General features: G+C 39.4%; 1 protein-coding gene across 3 annotated transcripts in view; it reads left to right on the top strand.

Moving 5' to 3' along the window:
* The window catches only part of grip2a (glutamate receptor interacting protein 2a), a 23,601-nt gene extending 9,621 nt beyond the window's left edge, over positions 1-13,980 (top strand). For 2 of the 3 annotated variants that reach the window (XM_057356085.1, XM_057356086.1), the window contains exons 5-24: positions 63-149; positions 891-966; positions 1,446-1,591; positions 2,599-2,746; positions 3,638-3,798; positions 5,680-5,805; positions 6,085-6,240; positions 7,046-7,232; positions 7,664-7,809; positions 7,891-7,971; positions 8,609-8,672; positions 8,975-9,120; positions 9,210-9,354; positions 9,442-9,581; positions 9,742-9,930; positions 10,282-10,432; positions 11,427-11,544; positions 11,806-11,955; positions 12,033-12,179; positions 12,928-13,980. In XM_057356085.1, the coding sequence (XP_057212068.1) occupies positions 63-149; positions 891-966; positions 1,446-1,591; positions 2,599-2,746; positions 3,638-3,798; positions 5,680-5,805; positions 6,085-6,240; positions 7,046-7,232; positions 7,664-7,809; positions 7,891-7,971; positions 8,609-8,672; positions 8,975-9,120; positions 9,210-9,354; positions 9,442-9,581; positions 9,742-9,930; positions 10,282-10,432; positions 11,427-11,544; positions 11,806-11,955; positions 12,033-12,179; positions 12,928-13,116 (2,753 nt within the window). In that variant the 3' untranslated portion in view covers positions 13,117-13,980. Of the gene's footprint in view, positions 1-62; positions 150-890; positions 967-1,445; positions 1,592-2,598; positions 2,747-3,637; positions 3,799-5,679; positions 5,806-6,084; positions 6,241-7,045; positions 7,233-7,663; positions 7,810-7,890; positions 7,972-8,608; positions 8,673-8,974; positions 9,121-9,209; positions 9,355-9,441; positions 9,582-9,741; positions 9,931-10,281; positions 10,433-11,153; positions 11,545-11,805; positions 11,956-12,032; positions 12,180-12,927 lie in introns of those variants that run through there. The other variant, XM_057356087.1, reaches the window with a different exon arrangement.
* Positions 13,981-14,476: the final 496 nt, after the last annotated feature.

The raw sequence follows: 14,476 nt of genomic DNA on the forward strand, positions 1-14,476 counted from the left end.
GTGTTTGAAGTATTTGTCTTTTTCAGCCTCCTGTAACACAGACTTTTGTTTGTGTGTTTTAGCCCCCAGTAATCCATGCAGTGTGATCTCCAAGACTATTGAAGTGTGTGTAGAGAAAGAGGGCAACAGCTTTGGTTTCGTCCTGAGAGGTACCGAACCATCAATGTGTCTGTTTTCACAAATAACTAATGACCCTAAAACTGAAAATATTCACATTAAAGCCAAAAAAATTAACTTTGATTTCATGGGGACTTTAAATGATACTACCGTTCACTTAAATTAAGTTCAAGTGATAGCTTATTTAAAAATGAAAATGCTGTTATAATTAACTCACCCTCTTGTCGATTGAAACCTGTATGACTTTCTTTCATCTGCGGAACACAAAAGAAGATATTTTGAAGAATGTTGTTAACCGGCACCCATTCACTTGCATTGGTTTTGTGTCCATACAATCGAAGGGAATGGGGTCCAGTGCTGTTCGGTTACCAGCTTTCTTCAAAATAGGTTTGAAATGACAAGAGGGCGAGTTAATGGTGACAGAATTTTCACTTTTGGGTGAACTGTCCCTTAAAGACCAGTTGACAGCATCTGCTAAACATTAGACAATAATTCTGACTTTTCAGTTTGTAAAATGAACAATAACTCATATACAGTGACATTAAACAGAATTCCTGTTGTAAATGACAGCCACACACTGTAAATACTGTGAATAGCATTAACTTGTCTTGAATATATCTTCAATCTTTCAGAATGTTATTCAAAGCATGAATGTGTGTTTGCTCAGAGCCAGAAGGTAGTGTGCGTTTGTGTGTGTGTGTGTGTGTGTGTGTGTGTGTTATGACTCAAGCGATCAGCTTGGCATGTCAGGTGTGTGTTTTACATGTTTTCAGGGGCCTTCCATGAGGACTGGCATAAGGCTCGACCTCTAGTGGTGACCTACGTCAGGCCCGGAGGACCTGCAGACAGGTGAGATCATGACTCGCTTCACTTCTGTGCGCGAGATTCTAATGCCAGACAGTCGTGTTATGGGGACGGAAGTAAAAATGCTTATTTTAGACTCTCTCGGTTTCTTTTTGCCTGTCCGTGTAACTGTGTATCTGTGCTGATGTGATGTCTTTGTGGGTGTTTATTTATACATTGCTTTATTTTTGTGTTATCTTGGTGTCACTGTGAAAGCATGCGGTATTGTGTGTGTCATTTGTTTCTATTTTATTTCTCCCAAGCCATTTTAGGAGATACATCTGACACCTAAAAGAAACACAACTATGAACTCCCATCAAATCTCCTGAGCAATACATTTTCTTCTGGAACATTTTGCCCATAATATCTCCTTTATAATAAAAAACATGTTCGCTCATGCAACATGACTTTACGCCACTTTTATCTACAGTGCTTATACAGTGTCTCACTTCATTTTGCGGTCTCTCCGTCTGTCTCTTCATCAGGGAGGGAACCCTGCGCGCCGGCGACCGCGTGTTGAGTGTGAACGGAGTGGCTCTGAACAGACAGAAACATGCTGACGCTCTGACCCTGATCATGCAGAGTGGCCACGAGGCTTTCTTCCTCATCGAATACGACATCGCCATCATGGGTGAGCTGAGCAGACGCGCACGTGCATGCAGACACACTTCAGCACGCTCGTATGCACACAGACTCTCACGAGGCTTTAATTAGACTCGAAACCCCGCTAGAGTCTCGTAGGAAAGACGAATCGTGAAGATGACTTTTTTCGTTTGTTTGTTTTTGAAATGCTTGAATAATCCCACTTCCGTCTCCAGTATAATTCTCATGTCTGTGCTCAGATTTGCCAACATACCAAGGTCAAAAGATCAAAAGTCAAACATGTCTGATATAATTATTCTCCCTAATGCAAGATATGTCGTCCACGTTCATTATCAAAATGCGTTTGTTGTTTCTGTTAAAAGAAACATCTGTGACAAGGTTTACGAATCACTAATGAGATTACTATGTTTTTTACTCCTAGGGATAAAACGAAGTCTGTAGAAATAAGGCTTGAATAATTGGTATCCAAAGAGTCCCGTCTCAAAGGATCAAATATAAATGTGTCTAAATATTTCTGATAAAGTCATCCTTCCCAAAGATGTTGTCCACATTCATTTTGTAGGTCTGTTCTCTTTCTCTGTCAAGATCAACATGTTTTTTTCTTGTTTCTGGAATTTCGGAAAAGTGACAAATCAAATCGAAAATGAGATCTCATTAATACTGTTTTTACTAGTATTCTTTTCTCTTTTCTCTTAATAATCTATCGTGTGTGTATACTGCAGTATAAAAAGAGATCTCATGTACTCAGGTTTGCTGGGATACCAAGCTCAAAAGATCAAATCTAAACGTGTCTCAATACATTATTTTAATTCCTCTAGTAGCAAGATTTTTAAAAAATTTACATTTTAGGAGAAACACCTGAGAGTTTACACTAAAATGAAAAACTAAAGTCTATGAAAGAGCAACTTCTGAGTAATAAGAGATCTTTGAACTTTGGAAGAATTTCCTTTTTTCGACTGAACGTAATAATTTCTACAAACTGTTTTCTCATTTTTTTCCTCTGCATGTCTTGATTGTTCTTTCACCGGTTGTCAGCTTCAGTGCAGAAGTCTTCTGGACCGCTGCAGGTGGAGATCTCTCGCACCACAGGCTCAGTACTGGGACTCGGTCTCACTTCCTCCCCCTACAGGAACAAACACGTCATTACAATCCAGAAGATCAAACCTGCTAGTATCGCCGACAGGTGAGGACACACACGGGCACACATGATCACCATGAGAATTGCTTTGATTTTTCAACAGTTGTCATAGACGTACCTGTAAAAAGTGAGAAAGAAAGAAAGAAAGAAAGAAGTGGAAGAGTTATGATACTTCATCTTCAATAATCAATCGATGTTTGGCCAAGCGATTCATATTTGTCACGTTAAAATTGTAGCAGTTCCTAGTTAAAATTGAAATATTGTATGTCTAAAATAGTTTAGGCTTTTGAAATAATAAATAATCATGCCGGATAATATGATAATATCATCATCGTCAGGTTTTGTTCAAGATCTCGTCAAGCCAGATTGAAAGTCATGTACTGTAAACCTTATTTAAGTTGTTGTCAAGTTGATATAAAGAACTGCAAAAAGTGTCTTTGTCTTGTTTTGTAGTAAAAATATCTAAACATTCTTAAATCAAAATACAATTACTTGCTTGTTTTTACCATAAACTTACTTAATTCCTACATTCTTTTTCATAAAACAAGACCAAATATCTTGGGTCACTTTTCTTGTCAAGTAGTTGTATTTTGATTTAAGAAGTTTTAGATATTTTCACTAAAAACAAGACAAGAATGCTTAGCAAGACTGTCATTTTTTGCAGTGAAATAGACTTTAAATCTCACTATATTTCGGTCTTTACAGTTAAACTTCACCATCTCTTTTCCATCATAAATCTTTCTCCTCACACCTTTCCAGTTGTTGACTCACCTCCCGTTTCTCACATTGCTCCTTATAAATGACTTTCTCACTTGTTATCACATGCTCTCTCTCTCTCTTGCTCTGTCTATCACCTGCCGTCTCTCTCTCTCTCTCTCTCTCTCTCTCTCTCTCTCTCTCTCTCTCTCTCTCTCTCTCTCTCTCTCTCTCTCTCAGGTGTGGTGCTTTGCATGTTGGGGATATTCTTTTAGCTATAGATGGCATGAGTACAGAGCACTGTTCACTGATGGAGGCACAACAGCTCCTGTCAAACTCCTCTGAACTCACCAAACTAGAGATCCTGCCCTCTGAACACACCGTATCTGTACACGATACAGGTCCGTCTTTAACACCCACATGTGCAGATAATACCCACACATATTTGATGTGCACGCGGAATGATGACCTAATACATTTGTGAAAATGTGTTGGATATAACAATCATCACAAGATGACGATAAAACATTAATTGTGTTCACATCTTCTAATTCACAGCTGCTGCTTTATACTGCCCTCTCTCTCTCACTGACCTTTATGTGTGCCACAGTGAGTTTATAGTGGTTGTTAGTAATCTGCTTTGGGCTACTTTACAACATGTATCATGAGTCATTTTAATATGCAGTAGCTAAAAGCAAGATTTCCCCTACCCTACAGACTTTAGTGCGCGCACACACACACACACACACACATTTTGTGGTGTATGTCATTCTAACTGTATCATTGGATTTTCCAGCAATGCAATATAAACACGGGCTGGAGCTGTAAAATGATTTGTATCTGTATATTTGTATCAGAGTCTATCTCTGATAATCTCACATGTGTAATTATTTTCCATGCACACAGATTATACATTGCAGAAACCAAGACTATTGCTGCGTCCGAAATCGCATACTGTGACAGTACGTATTGAATTGGAATAAGTACGTTCTATAGGCTATAGTATGAGTGGAAGTAGTATGAATACATTCCCAGCAAACAATTTTTGGTTCCCAGAACGTTCTGGGAACGTTAGCGCATGGTTCCCAGAACAGATATTCTAACGTTCCCTGTTGGTTTTCCAGGAAAGTTTTCTTGACGTTAATAGAACGTTCCCTGTAGGTTAGGGGAACGTTCTCCTAACGTTAGGGGAACGTTCTGTGTTTGCTGGGTTTCGCGTCCGCCATGTTTTATTGTCATGTGACAATATGCTCTTTGAACTATGACGTATTGACAACAACCTGGCGCAGATAAAAACATAATTTAGCCACGAGAAATTCATTTATTGGCACTTGCATTAAAAACAGACGTCCGCCTTAGTTTTCCGCTATATTTATTTCATTTACTTTTGAAATAAGACCGTTGCTCAGCTCCCGTGGCATCATGGGATAGAGAAGTGTCCATCCGATCCACACTCACGAATCTCGGGCGGAAGTAGTAGACTACCCGGGTATTTCTCGCCTACTGTTTTTGGCATACTGAGGTTTCGGACATACTATTCATAACTCGTACTCATTTTCGCCTACTGTGTAGTATGGAAGTAGGCGATTTCGGACGTGGAATATGTTTAGGAAGCTTACTGTGTACTACAAAGTGCACACTTTACTAAGCATGAGAAAACGGTGTTGCATCAGAGATACTCTTATTATAGGGAGATGGAAGGCTCTGTAATACTTCCAATTAGAGAACCCGTAACTGCTGACAAAACCCATTGACATCCATTCAAGAAACTATAGCACCTGGTCTCCATTCCTGCGCTCCGGTGAAGCCACTTTTTTGGCCAAAGGTTGCAGGCTTGCCTTCTACTGGCTTCGGTTGCATATTTTGTTGGGTGTGGCTTAACTGTTTTGGCATGTTGTGATGGGCGTGGCATGTTCTAACGAGCACGACCGGCGCATGTGCTCAATTAAGCATGATTAGCAGCAGAGCTGTGTGATAGAAAGGTGCGTCACCGAACAATGTCTCTCATCCTCTGTGTTTGTTTTCTAACGTTTATTAAAAGAGAGTCCTAAAATGCTTCCTCCACTGCTGTCAGCATTATTACAGCTGGCCAGAAAATGTAAGAAAGAGAGCATGGAGGAAACAAGCGTGCGTTGTGTATAAAGAAGTGAACGAAGCACGAACAATAATCAGTCTCAATGAAAATGAATATTAACATCAGAACTTTTGTGAGTGCTGGAACACGAATTGTGTTTAGCAGAAGTCATCCACTTAGCGTGTTTGTGCATGTGTGTTATCTGCAGTACGTGTTCAGAAGAGCAGTCACCGTCCGTGGGATTCGAGCGAGAACTACATCAGCGCTCCTCCACCCTTCCAGAAAACCCCTTCAGCCTGGAGTCACACCACCCCAACACCGTCACACTGCCGATGTGAGTCACTCCTGTGTGTCTCTGCATAATGTGCAGTATTTACATTGTGTGTTGGAAATATATTCCAATGTTACATTTTTAAATTGAAACAATTATTTTCAAGGTAAACGTTGCACAGTACAAATTGAAATTGCCTAATGCATATTGTTTCACATACTATTTACAAAAAACACAATATGGAAGGTACAGTATTGTGCAGTAAGATAGTATTGTGTTCAATCATATTAAACATTATAGTCAACGTCTGTCTGTAGTCTTAAAGTTTTCTCTCTCCTCCAGCTGTGACGTCTGGAAGCTCCACAAACACATCCGGCTTTCACAGTTACAACTGCGGGACCCAGTACCCCAACACGTTCCCCAGCAACACCCTGCCCTCTTACCCCTCCAGCCCTCGCTGTGCGGTCACTAAGAAGAGACACAGGAGAAGAGATCACTGTGAGTCAAAACACTGCATTTCTCTTATCGTCTCGCAAGCCTTTCAGCTTTGACCAAGTTTAGTGACTCTGTTAAATCTGTTATACAATAACGGATAAATCCACACTTTAGATCGCATATTTTGTATTATTGTATACTATATATTACCATATGTATGTAGTACTGTATACAATATATTACCCTTTTAATGTAAATATATAGTGTATTGTTATTATGGCAATAATGATGTTAATATATAATGTATATAATAATGGTTTATATAACCTTATGTCTCTACTGTTTACTAACATGTTTACTGTAAAACAGATGTTTTAGTTATTAGATATATTAAGTATAGATGCAGTTAATTGATAGACTTAAATTTTAATGGAATTATTGTGTCAAGCTACTATTGCTTGACAAACATAAACACTTAAGAATGAAAATTCTGTCATAATTTATTCACCCCTAAGGTGTTCCAAATCTTTATAAACAAACTACATTCAGCTGGTTAACGATACATAAGAATGGTTTATTATATATAATTTATTATGTATTTTATTTTCAAAAATCATGTTTTTTATTGTTCATGTCGTGTTTTATTGTGTCCGTTAGCTGTATTTTTTGAGTTATTATTACTTCATGAAAACAACTACATTACTAGATATTACTTGGAATGCACAATAAAAAAACATGATTTAAAAAAATGGAGTTTTCAGTTTTTTAATATTATTTAAACATATATGATGAGATTTATTATTATTATAAATGAATTATCAACTGAACTCATGTTGTTGTTGTTGTTTCTCTCTCTCTCATATATCAGTATCTCTGGCATCGAGTACAGTGGGCGCCGGTGGTCAGGTCGTGCATATCGAGACCAGTGAGGTGGTTCTGAGAGGAGATCCTCTTATCGGCTTTGGGATTCAGTTACAGGGAGGTGTGTTCGCTACAGAACCGCTGTCCGCGCCCGCCTGTATCCGATTTATAGAGCCCGACACACCTGCTGAGAGGTACGAATCCATTGAGACGTGATGCGTGCTGACACGATTGTCCTGTACGTTCAGAGGCTGTGGACCCGAAATCTACGCACACACACCTGCCTCATCTGACTCTGTAACTAGATCACCTGTCACAGTTTGCTAGAGGTTTTGTGACTTCATACTATTGACGTAAGTCACAAATTTGCAACTCGCAGCGTTTATCAAAACCAAAACATCAGGAATAAAGAAGAGCATTTTTTGGTTCAGCTGAATTGTAAGGCAGCATCACATGTGCCCTTCACAGAGAACGCACTCCCAGAACGCATTGCGACAAAATTAATCTGCGTAAAAGTTTTATTTGCACAATTATTTTGACCGCTTCTTCATTATAGGCCTGTTTATAATAGACATCGTATGAATACGCCAACATGCAACGTTGACGCGTGTCGTTTGTTTTTCAGGTGTGGAGTGTTACAAGTCGGAGACAGACTTCTTTCAATTAATGGAATTCCAACTGAGGACGGAACACTGGAAGAAGCCAATCAGCTGCTCCGAGATGCTGCGCTGGCCAATAAGGTCACGCTGGAGGTGGAGTTTGAAGTTGCAGGTACAACAAGACATTGATTTTAAATGCGAGTCAATGGATTCGTGATGTGTAGTTCTTGATGTTGTTTTGCGATTCACACAGAGTCGGTTATCCCCAGCAGTGGCACATTTCAGGTGAAGATGCCCAAGAGACGAGGAGTGGAACTGGGTATTACTATCAGTGGTGAGTGATGGCCAACAGGGGGCACTGTTGACCTATAGTGCAGCCCATAAGAAAGACAAATCCCAGAAGAGGGCTTTTTAATATCTCAATTGTTTCTCCTAGACATCAGATTGAATGAAAAGCAGATTTTTTTAAGTCTAAGATATTTCTCCTGAGAAAAAAAAGTCAGAAATGTCATTTGAGTTTCTGTATCTCAATAATGTAAATAATAATTCAAAAGTCAATATTATTGAAGATCTTAATATGAGCTAAAACATTTCTCAGCAAATTTTACTTATTCAATCTACATTTATATTACACCTCCATAGTACTGTATTTCAACAATTACAGTCTCGTTTGTTTATTTTTATCCAAGCAATTTTAAGAGAAACATCTGAGAGTTGAAACTCAAATAAAACACAAATGAGAACTCCATCAAATGTACAGAGCTGTAACATTGAGCAATACAAGTTTCCTCAGAGAGGCCATAGTAATGTCTCGCCTTTTATTTATATTAATGTTCATACACAAATTGTCTACACTACATTTGTATTGTCCGTGTGAAATTGCTTTATTTATTGCATTGCCTCTTCGAAAGCTCTCAAAATACAACCCGTTACTACAAATGATACACATTTATATCAATTCTGTCTTAAAGCCAGCAAGAAGCCCGGAAAACCTCTGATCATCTCTGAGATACAGAAAGGCAGCATTGCACACAGGTACACCTGCACTACAACACAATCACTAATAGATTTAATATGCTATGACATGTTTTAAAGCAATAAACTGTTTAACACTTATTCTGTTCCTGTTTTAGTTATGCACGGTTATACGTAGGGGACATATTTGAAAAGAAAGGTCTTAAATAAAGCGAAACTTGCATTTTTGGCAATATAAAAAGTTGAGAAATCTTGCTGTAAATTTACTGCTGTCCGCAGGTTTGTTGAGGTTTCGAGTATAGGAAATAAACCTGACGGGAATAAAAGCTTACTAATATAGTGAAACAAATCTGTGTTTGTAGAATAGGAACTTTGGAGCCGGGTGATCGTTTATTGGCTATTGATAATGTTCGACTGGATAACTGTGGGATGGACGAGGCCGTGATGATCCTCCAGCAGGCCGAGGGGATGGTCAAACTGCGCATTCAGAAAGATGAAGATAACCTGGGTGAGTGTACTGTCACGCTATATCATCATCTTTGTATAACTCGCTGGCCATTCATATTTGCTATCTAAATGTAAATCTGTGTGTTATAGATGAATCGGAGTCGTCTGGTTCGGTCATCTTCACCGTAGAGCTCAAGAGACACGGAGGTCCACTTGGAATCACCATTTCGGGCACAGAGGAACCCTTCAATCCCATTTTGATCTCCAGCTTGACCCGAAACGGCCTCGCGCACAGGTGCTCGCACGTGCATCAAACTCACGTGACGCCTAGTGGAGAATCTGAGAACTGCAATGATTCCAAAGAATGGTTGTGTGTGTGCAGGACTGGTGCGCTTCACATCGGCGATCGAGTGTTGGCGATCAATAACATGAGTCTGAAGGGAAAACCTCTGAGCGAGGCCATTCATCTACTGCAGACCGCTGGAGACACCGTCACACTCAAAATCAAGAAACGCTCTGATCGTAAGTGTCAAACACACACAACAAGGACAGATGGGAAGTCAAATTCATCCATTCACGTTTAAAGGCAGACAATAAGATCCAATCGTAGGAGCGTCTTCATGAATAATTCATAACCTCCCATGCTCTCGTGACCTATATGTGTGTTTTCCTCTTGCACCAGCTATGTTAGAGTCGGACAGAGGCAGCCCGTCCAGATCGCCTTCATGCGTGAGTGACACGGAGGACGACCAATCAGATTCTCTCAGGCGGGGCAAATACTCTGAACTTCGCCTGACCACACCGCCCAGTTTGGACTCGGCAATGGACTCGTGGGATAGTTCTGCTCTGGACCCTGGCTATGGAAGTCAAGGTGAGCGGATTAGATAATGAAGAAGTTAATTGAATGCTGACTGAAGTTAAATAGAAGGTCGGGAAGGGTTAATGAACTCATTTGGACATGGATGGAGTGGGTTGGAGGGTTTCAGAAAATTAGGACTAGAATATGTCCCGTGAGCGCTGTGCGATTGGGGTCATTTAAAGACGTTTGGTTAAATTAAAGAAGTAACTCGTACAAAAATGAAAGACAACCATAAACGGGATAAAATGGTCCACATGTCTGATATTATACGAAGGTGACGGTATTTTCATTTTTTGGTGTACTGTACCTTTAAGTCAACTTTTTTGTTATAACGCAGCTTAATTCAAAGTCTCTTGTTTTCAGGTGTTTATATCCATAGAGCAAATGATTTCAACCTTCACCCCAATGACTGGAGACAGACCAATCACAGAAGCCCACTGACCTCCAGAAGACACGCCCATCGAAACGCAGTGTATGATGGGAGGTTAGGTGAAGAGGATTGGACATACTCTGGGTGAGAGTTCAGTCGAAGTCATTTAGAGTCATACTTTGCATTTATTTTGTTTGTTATAGAAATATAGTTGCATTGTATTAGAACATTGTGGCGTGTTTTTTAGTTTTTGTTGCACACACACACACACACATAAACACACACATGTCTGGTTTACTATCTCTGTGGGGACAGTCCATAGGTGTAATGTTTTTTATACTGTACAAACTGTATATTTTATCCCCTAAACCTAAAGCTCATAGAAAACTTTGTGCATTTTTAGATTTTTTTTAAATATTGTTCTGTACAATTTATTAGCTTTTTTGCCCATGGGGACCTCAATTTTGGTCCCCACGGTGACACGAGTCCCCATGTGTTGGTGTGCATTCAGGTTTAGGTCCCCACCGGGATATACAAACATGAACAAACACACACATTGACATCTTCATGACTAACACATTCTGGTTCTAAATTCTATTTTTGTAATGCCAAACGAAGCTTGTTCTCATCACTGTGATGTTGAAAAACTGAATTCAATGTGGAAAGTATTTGGTGCGCCTTTTTAATTCACGATATAATTTCATATCAATTTATATCGAGATAAATACCAGACTTTTTTTAGTTTCCAAGAGAACGTTTTTGGACATTTGGATGTTTTTATTAAACGTCACGTCTAGCACGTAAACCTCATGCCTATTTGCCTCCACTGTCTGTATGTTCCACTTCTTTCTTTTTTTCTTCTCAGGTTCTCTGTGTCTCGTCTGCCTTACTAATCATCTGTGGGCCGCTCGCTGTCACCCGTCATTCTCTGCTTCTTCTTTTCTACTGCTCATGTTTTATTCTCCTTTCACTGAGACTATTTCACGGCCTCTTTGATTCTCTGCCATTTTTCTTGTGGTTGATAAGGATATATTTCCATCATGCCCTGCATTACAGTTATATAAAGAGAGAGAGAGAACGATATACCACAATACTACACCCAGCCTGACATTACCCAGGTTCCTTTGCATTGACACAGATCTGTCAGTCCCGCACGCTGTTACAACAACAATACAGAAGCTCAGGAGAACTATTGGTCGCAAGCTCTTCAGGACTTGGAGACCTGTGGCCAGTCCGAAATCCTCAGAGAGCTTGAGGTAATGTCATCAGAATGTACACCCCAAAATTAAGTTACATTTATTCATTATAATAAGCCTATAAGACTTTTTCTGCAGAACACAAAAGATGATATTTTAAATAACGTTTTTATCCAAACAGCACGCACTGAGCCCCATTGAGTTCTATTGTACGGACATTTCTCAAAATATCTTCTTTTGTGTTCCACAGAAAAATACAGATTTTGAAGCATGTTGAGGATGACTAAATGTATATTTTTTTGGGATGTGTATGGTTTGCAGGCCACTATGATGTCAGGCAGCACATTGAGCTTGGGAGAAGATATTGAAAAACAAAACGAAATCACGACCAAAGCTCTTGCACCGAGCCCAGAATGGACCTCCGAGAACATGAGAGACACCAGTCCTTCTCTGCCATTAGAGCTTCACAAGGTAACGTCCACTTTTCCAGACGCTCCAGGTTTATAATAATATCAGATACTGTGAGTTTTATCATTCTTTTATCTCAGATCTGTTTACGGAAAGATCCTGACAGCAGGGATTTTGGCTTCAGCGTGTCCGAAGGTCTGCTGGATAAGGGTGTTTACGTGAACATGATCCGTCCCGATGGGCCTGCCGACCAAGCTGGGTTACGCCCATTTGACCGTATTCTACAGGTGATACGCCAGACCGAATTCTAGCTGACGCGACTTGTTTTTAAAGGAACAGTACACCCAACATCTTTGTAAAAGTAATATTAAAGCTAATGTTAAAGCTTACCGTTTTGAATTATAGCAAGATATAGGTATAAAGACGAGGTATAAACAATGTACTTTCTCAATAATAGATTTTAATTTTAAACCAACGAAACTTACAGGTTGCACTTTAAATAATGACAGAATTTAGAGGTGCTGTGTGTCATTTTTTGGAGGATCTATTAACAGAAATGCAATATAATAATACACATAACTATGTGTTCAGAGGTGTATAAAGACCTCACATAATGAAGCGTTATGTTTTTATGACCTTCGAATGAGCTATCTCTATCTACATACACCGTGGGTCCCCTTACATGGAATGCACCATGTTGTTTCTACAGTGGCCCTAAACGGACAAACTGCTCTACAGAGCGCGTTTCATAAATACGTGATCTCCTTCAGCAAAGAAGTGAAAACGTGATGCTATCTTAGCCCCGTGTTAAGCCTCCATAGTGCTTCAAAAGGGAGGGGGGAGGAGTGGAGTGAGCAGTTAGTTGCAATTCTCAACCTCACCACTAGATGCCGCCAAATTTCATACACGGGAACCTACAGATTTTCGACTGAACTATTCTTTAACCCTTAAAACAGGTTTTTGTGTATACTTTGTGTTCAAATGCAGTATAAGTAATCATATTAAGCTCTTTACAAAAAGTATTTTTTTGTCTAGGTGAATCACGCACGGACACGTGACTTTGACTGTTGTCTCGCCGTGCCGTTGATCACAGAAGCCGGAGAGCCGCTGCAGCTGGTTATCAGCAGAAATCCTCTCACTCAGGCACACGTTTGGCCACCTAAAGACTGTCAGGACCCTTCCGATGCATTTCCTGCACAAAACCTAAAAAGAGTTGACCTCTGATTTCCAAACATGAGCACAATTTTCATCGTTTTTTAACAGAAACGGTTCTCTCTCTCACTTTCACAGGGTCAGTCTTACACAAACAGTAGCATTGTTTTTGTGTTTCTTGTCTACGTTTTTGCACAATTAAGGGTCCAATACTATTTTCATCACTAAAGTTGATGATTTCATCTTCTGTTATTCGTTTCACTTTCACGTCTTCCAAGATTATTTTGACCACTCGAAGATTAATGAGCACATTTTGTTCACAAATTGTCACATGACTTATCACACAGGCAGTCCATTTGTTATGAAAGCCACTTTTATATCTGTTGTGTTTAAATCACACATACACGGTTAGGTTTTTTTTGTCTGTATGAATGCTTTGATAATCCAGATCTGCAGGTTCTTACAAAGAGATGGGTCGTGTGTCGACTGATAAAAAGATGTGTTCTTCTCAAGAAATGAAAGCTTTACAGTATGACGGTTCAAAGAGAGAAGCTACATGGATATGCACAAACGCACACGCTTCACATGCGAGCGATGTTTTAATGCAAATATTTCAGGTTTATGTGAGGGGGTTTAGTCATAGTCTGTCATTAGACATTTCACAGTTTAATGGCTTTACATCCTGATCAGAAACAAGAATAAATTCAGATTTTAAGTAATTGAAAGTCCTTGCGAGGAATTGGTTTTAAGTGTAACTTTTAAAAGCAAATAGTTCTCTGTATTTTACCCACAATCCTCTATTCTGCGTATGAAGCACTTTTGTCTGTACTGTAGGTAGTGAAGGATGTTTATGTACAATGTCACAGATGTGTATTTATTAATTTTGAATTAGAAATGATAATTTCCTTTTTAAAGAAAAATAAAGGATAAAACGAGCATATGTTACCGCTCTCTGTGTTAAGAATACCGTGTTTACAGAAGGTGGACGATGTGATCTTTCCACCAGACGTGTCTGACAGAACACAGTTCAGAGGTTTGATTCTGTTGCCAGCACAGGCACAATGCTGTCTCACACCTCACTGCGCTGTCAAACGTGTGAATCTAAAGCTGCTCGACGTGACCGTTTAGTTTACTCCCACGGTGGAATCTGATTCGAGGAACTGTGATGCTTTTTTTAAGTGCTGTGAATTTGATATTAAAGGCATCGTACTGTCGTGGGGTCAAAGAGACACAATTTCACATTCTGAAGCCAAATACAGACATTTGAAGAATAAATGTAACTTTTCACCTCCAAAGAAAGACAATTGGTCGAAGTGTATTGGTTTATTTGTTGTTGTCGTATACAGAAATGTACAATTATGCATTTGGCATGCTTCCAAAGCGGCATTTAATTTTTAAAATAATTTAATCTGATTTTTATGTGTGTGGACAC

This window comes from Triplophysa rosa, linkage group LG17, assembly GCF_024868665.1.
Source record: "Triplophysa rosa linkage group LG17, Trosa_1v2, whole genome shotgun sequence".
NCBI classification, from domain to species: domain Eukaryota; kingdom Metazoa; phylum Chordata; class Actinopteri; order Cypriniformes; family Nemacheilidae; genus Triplophysa; species Triplophysa rosa.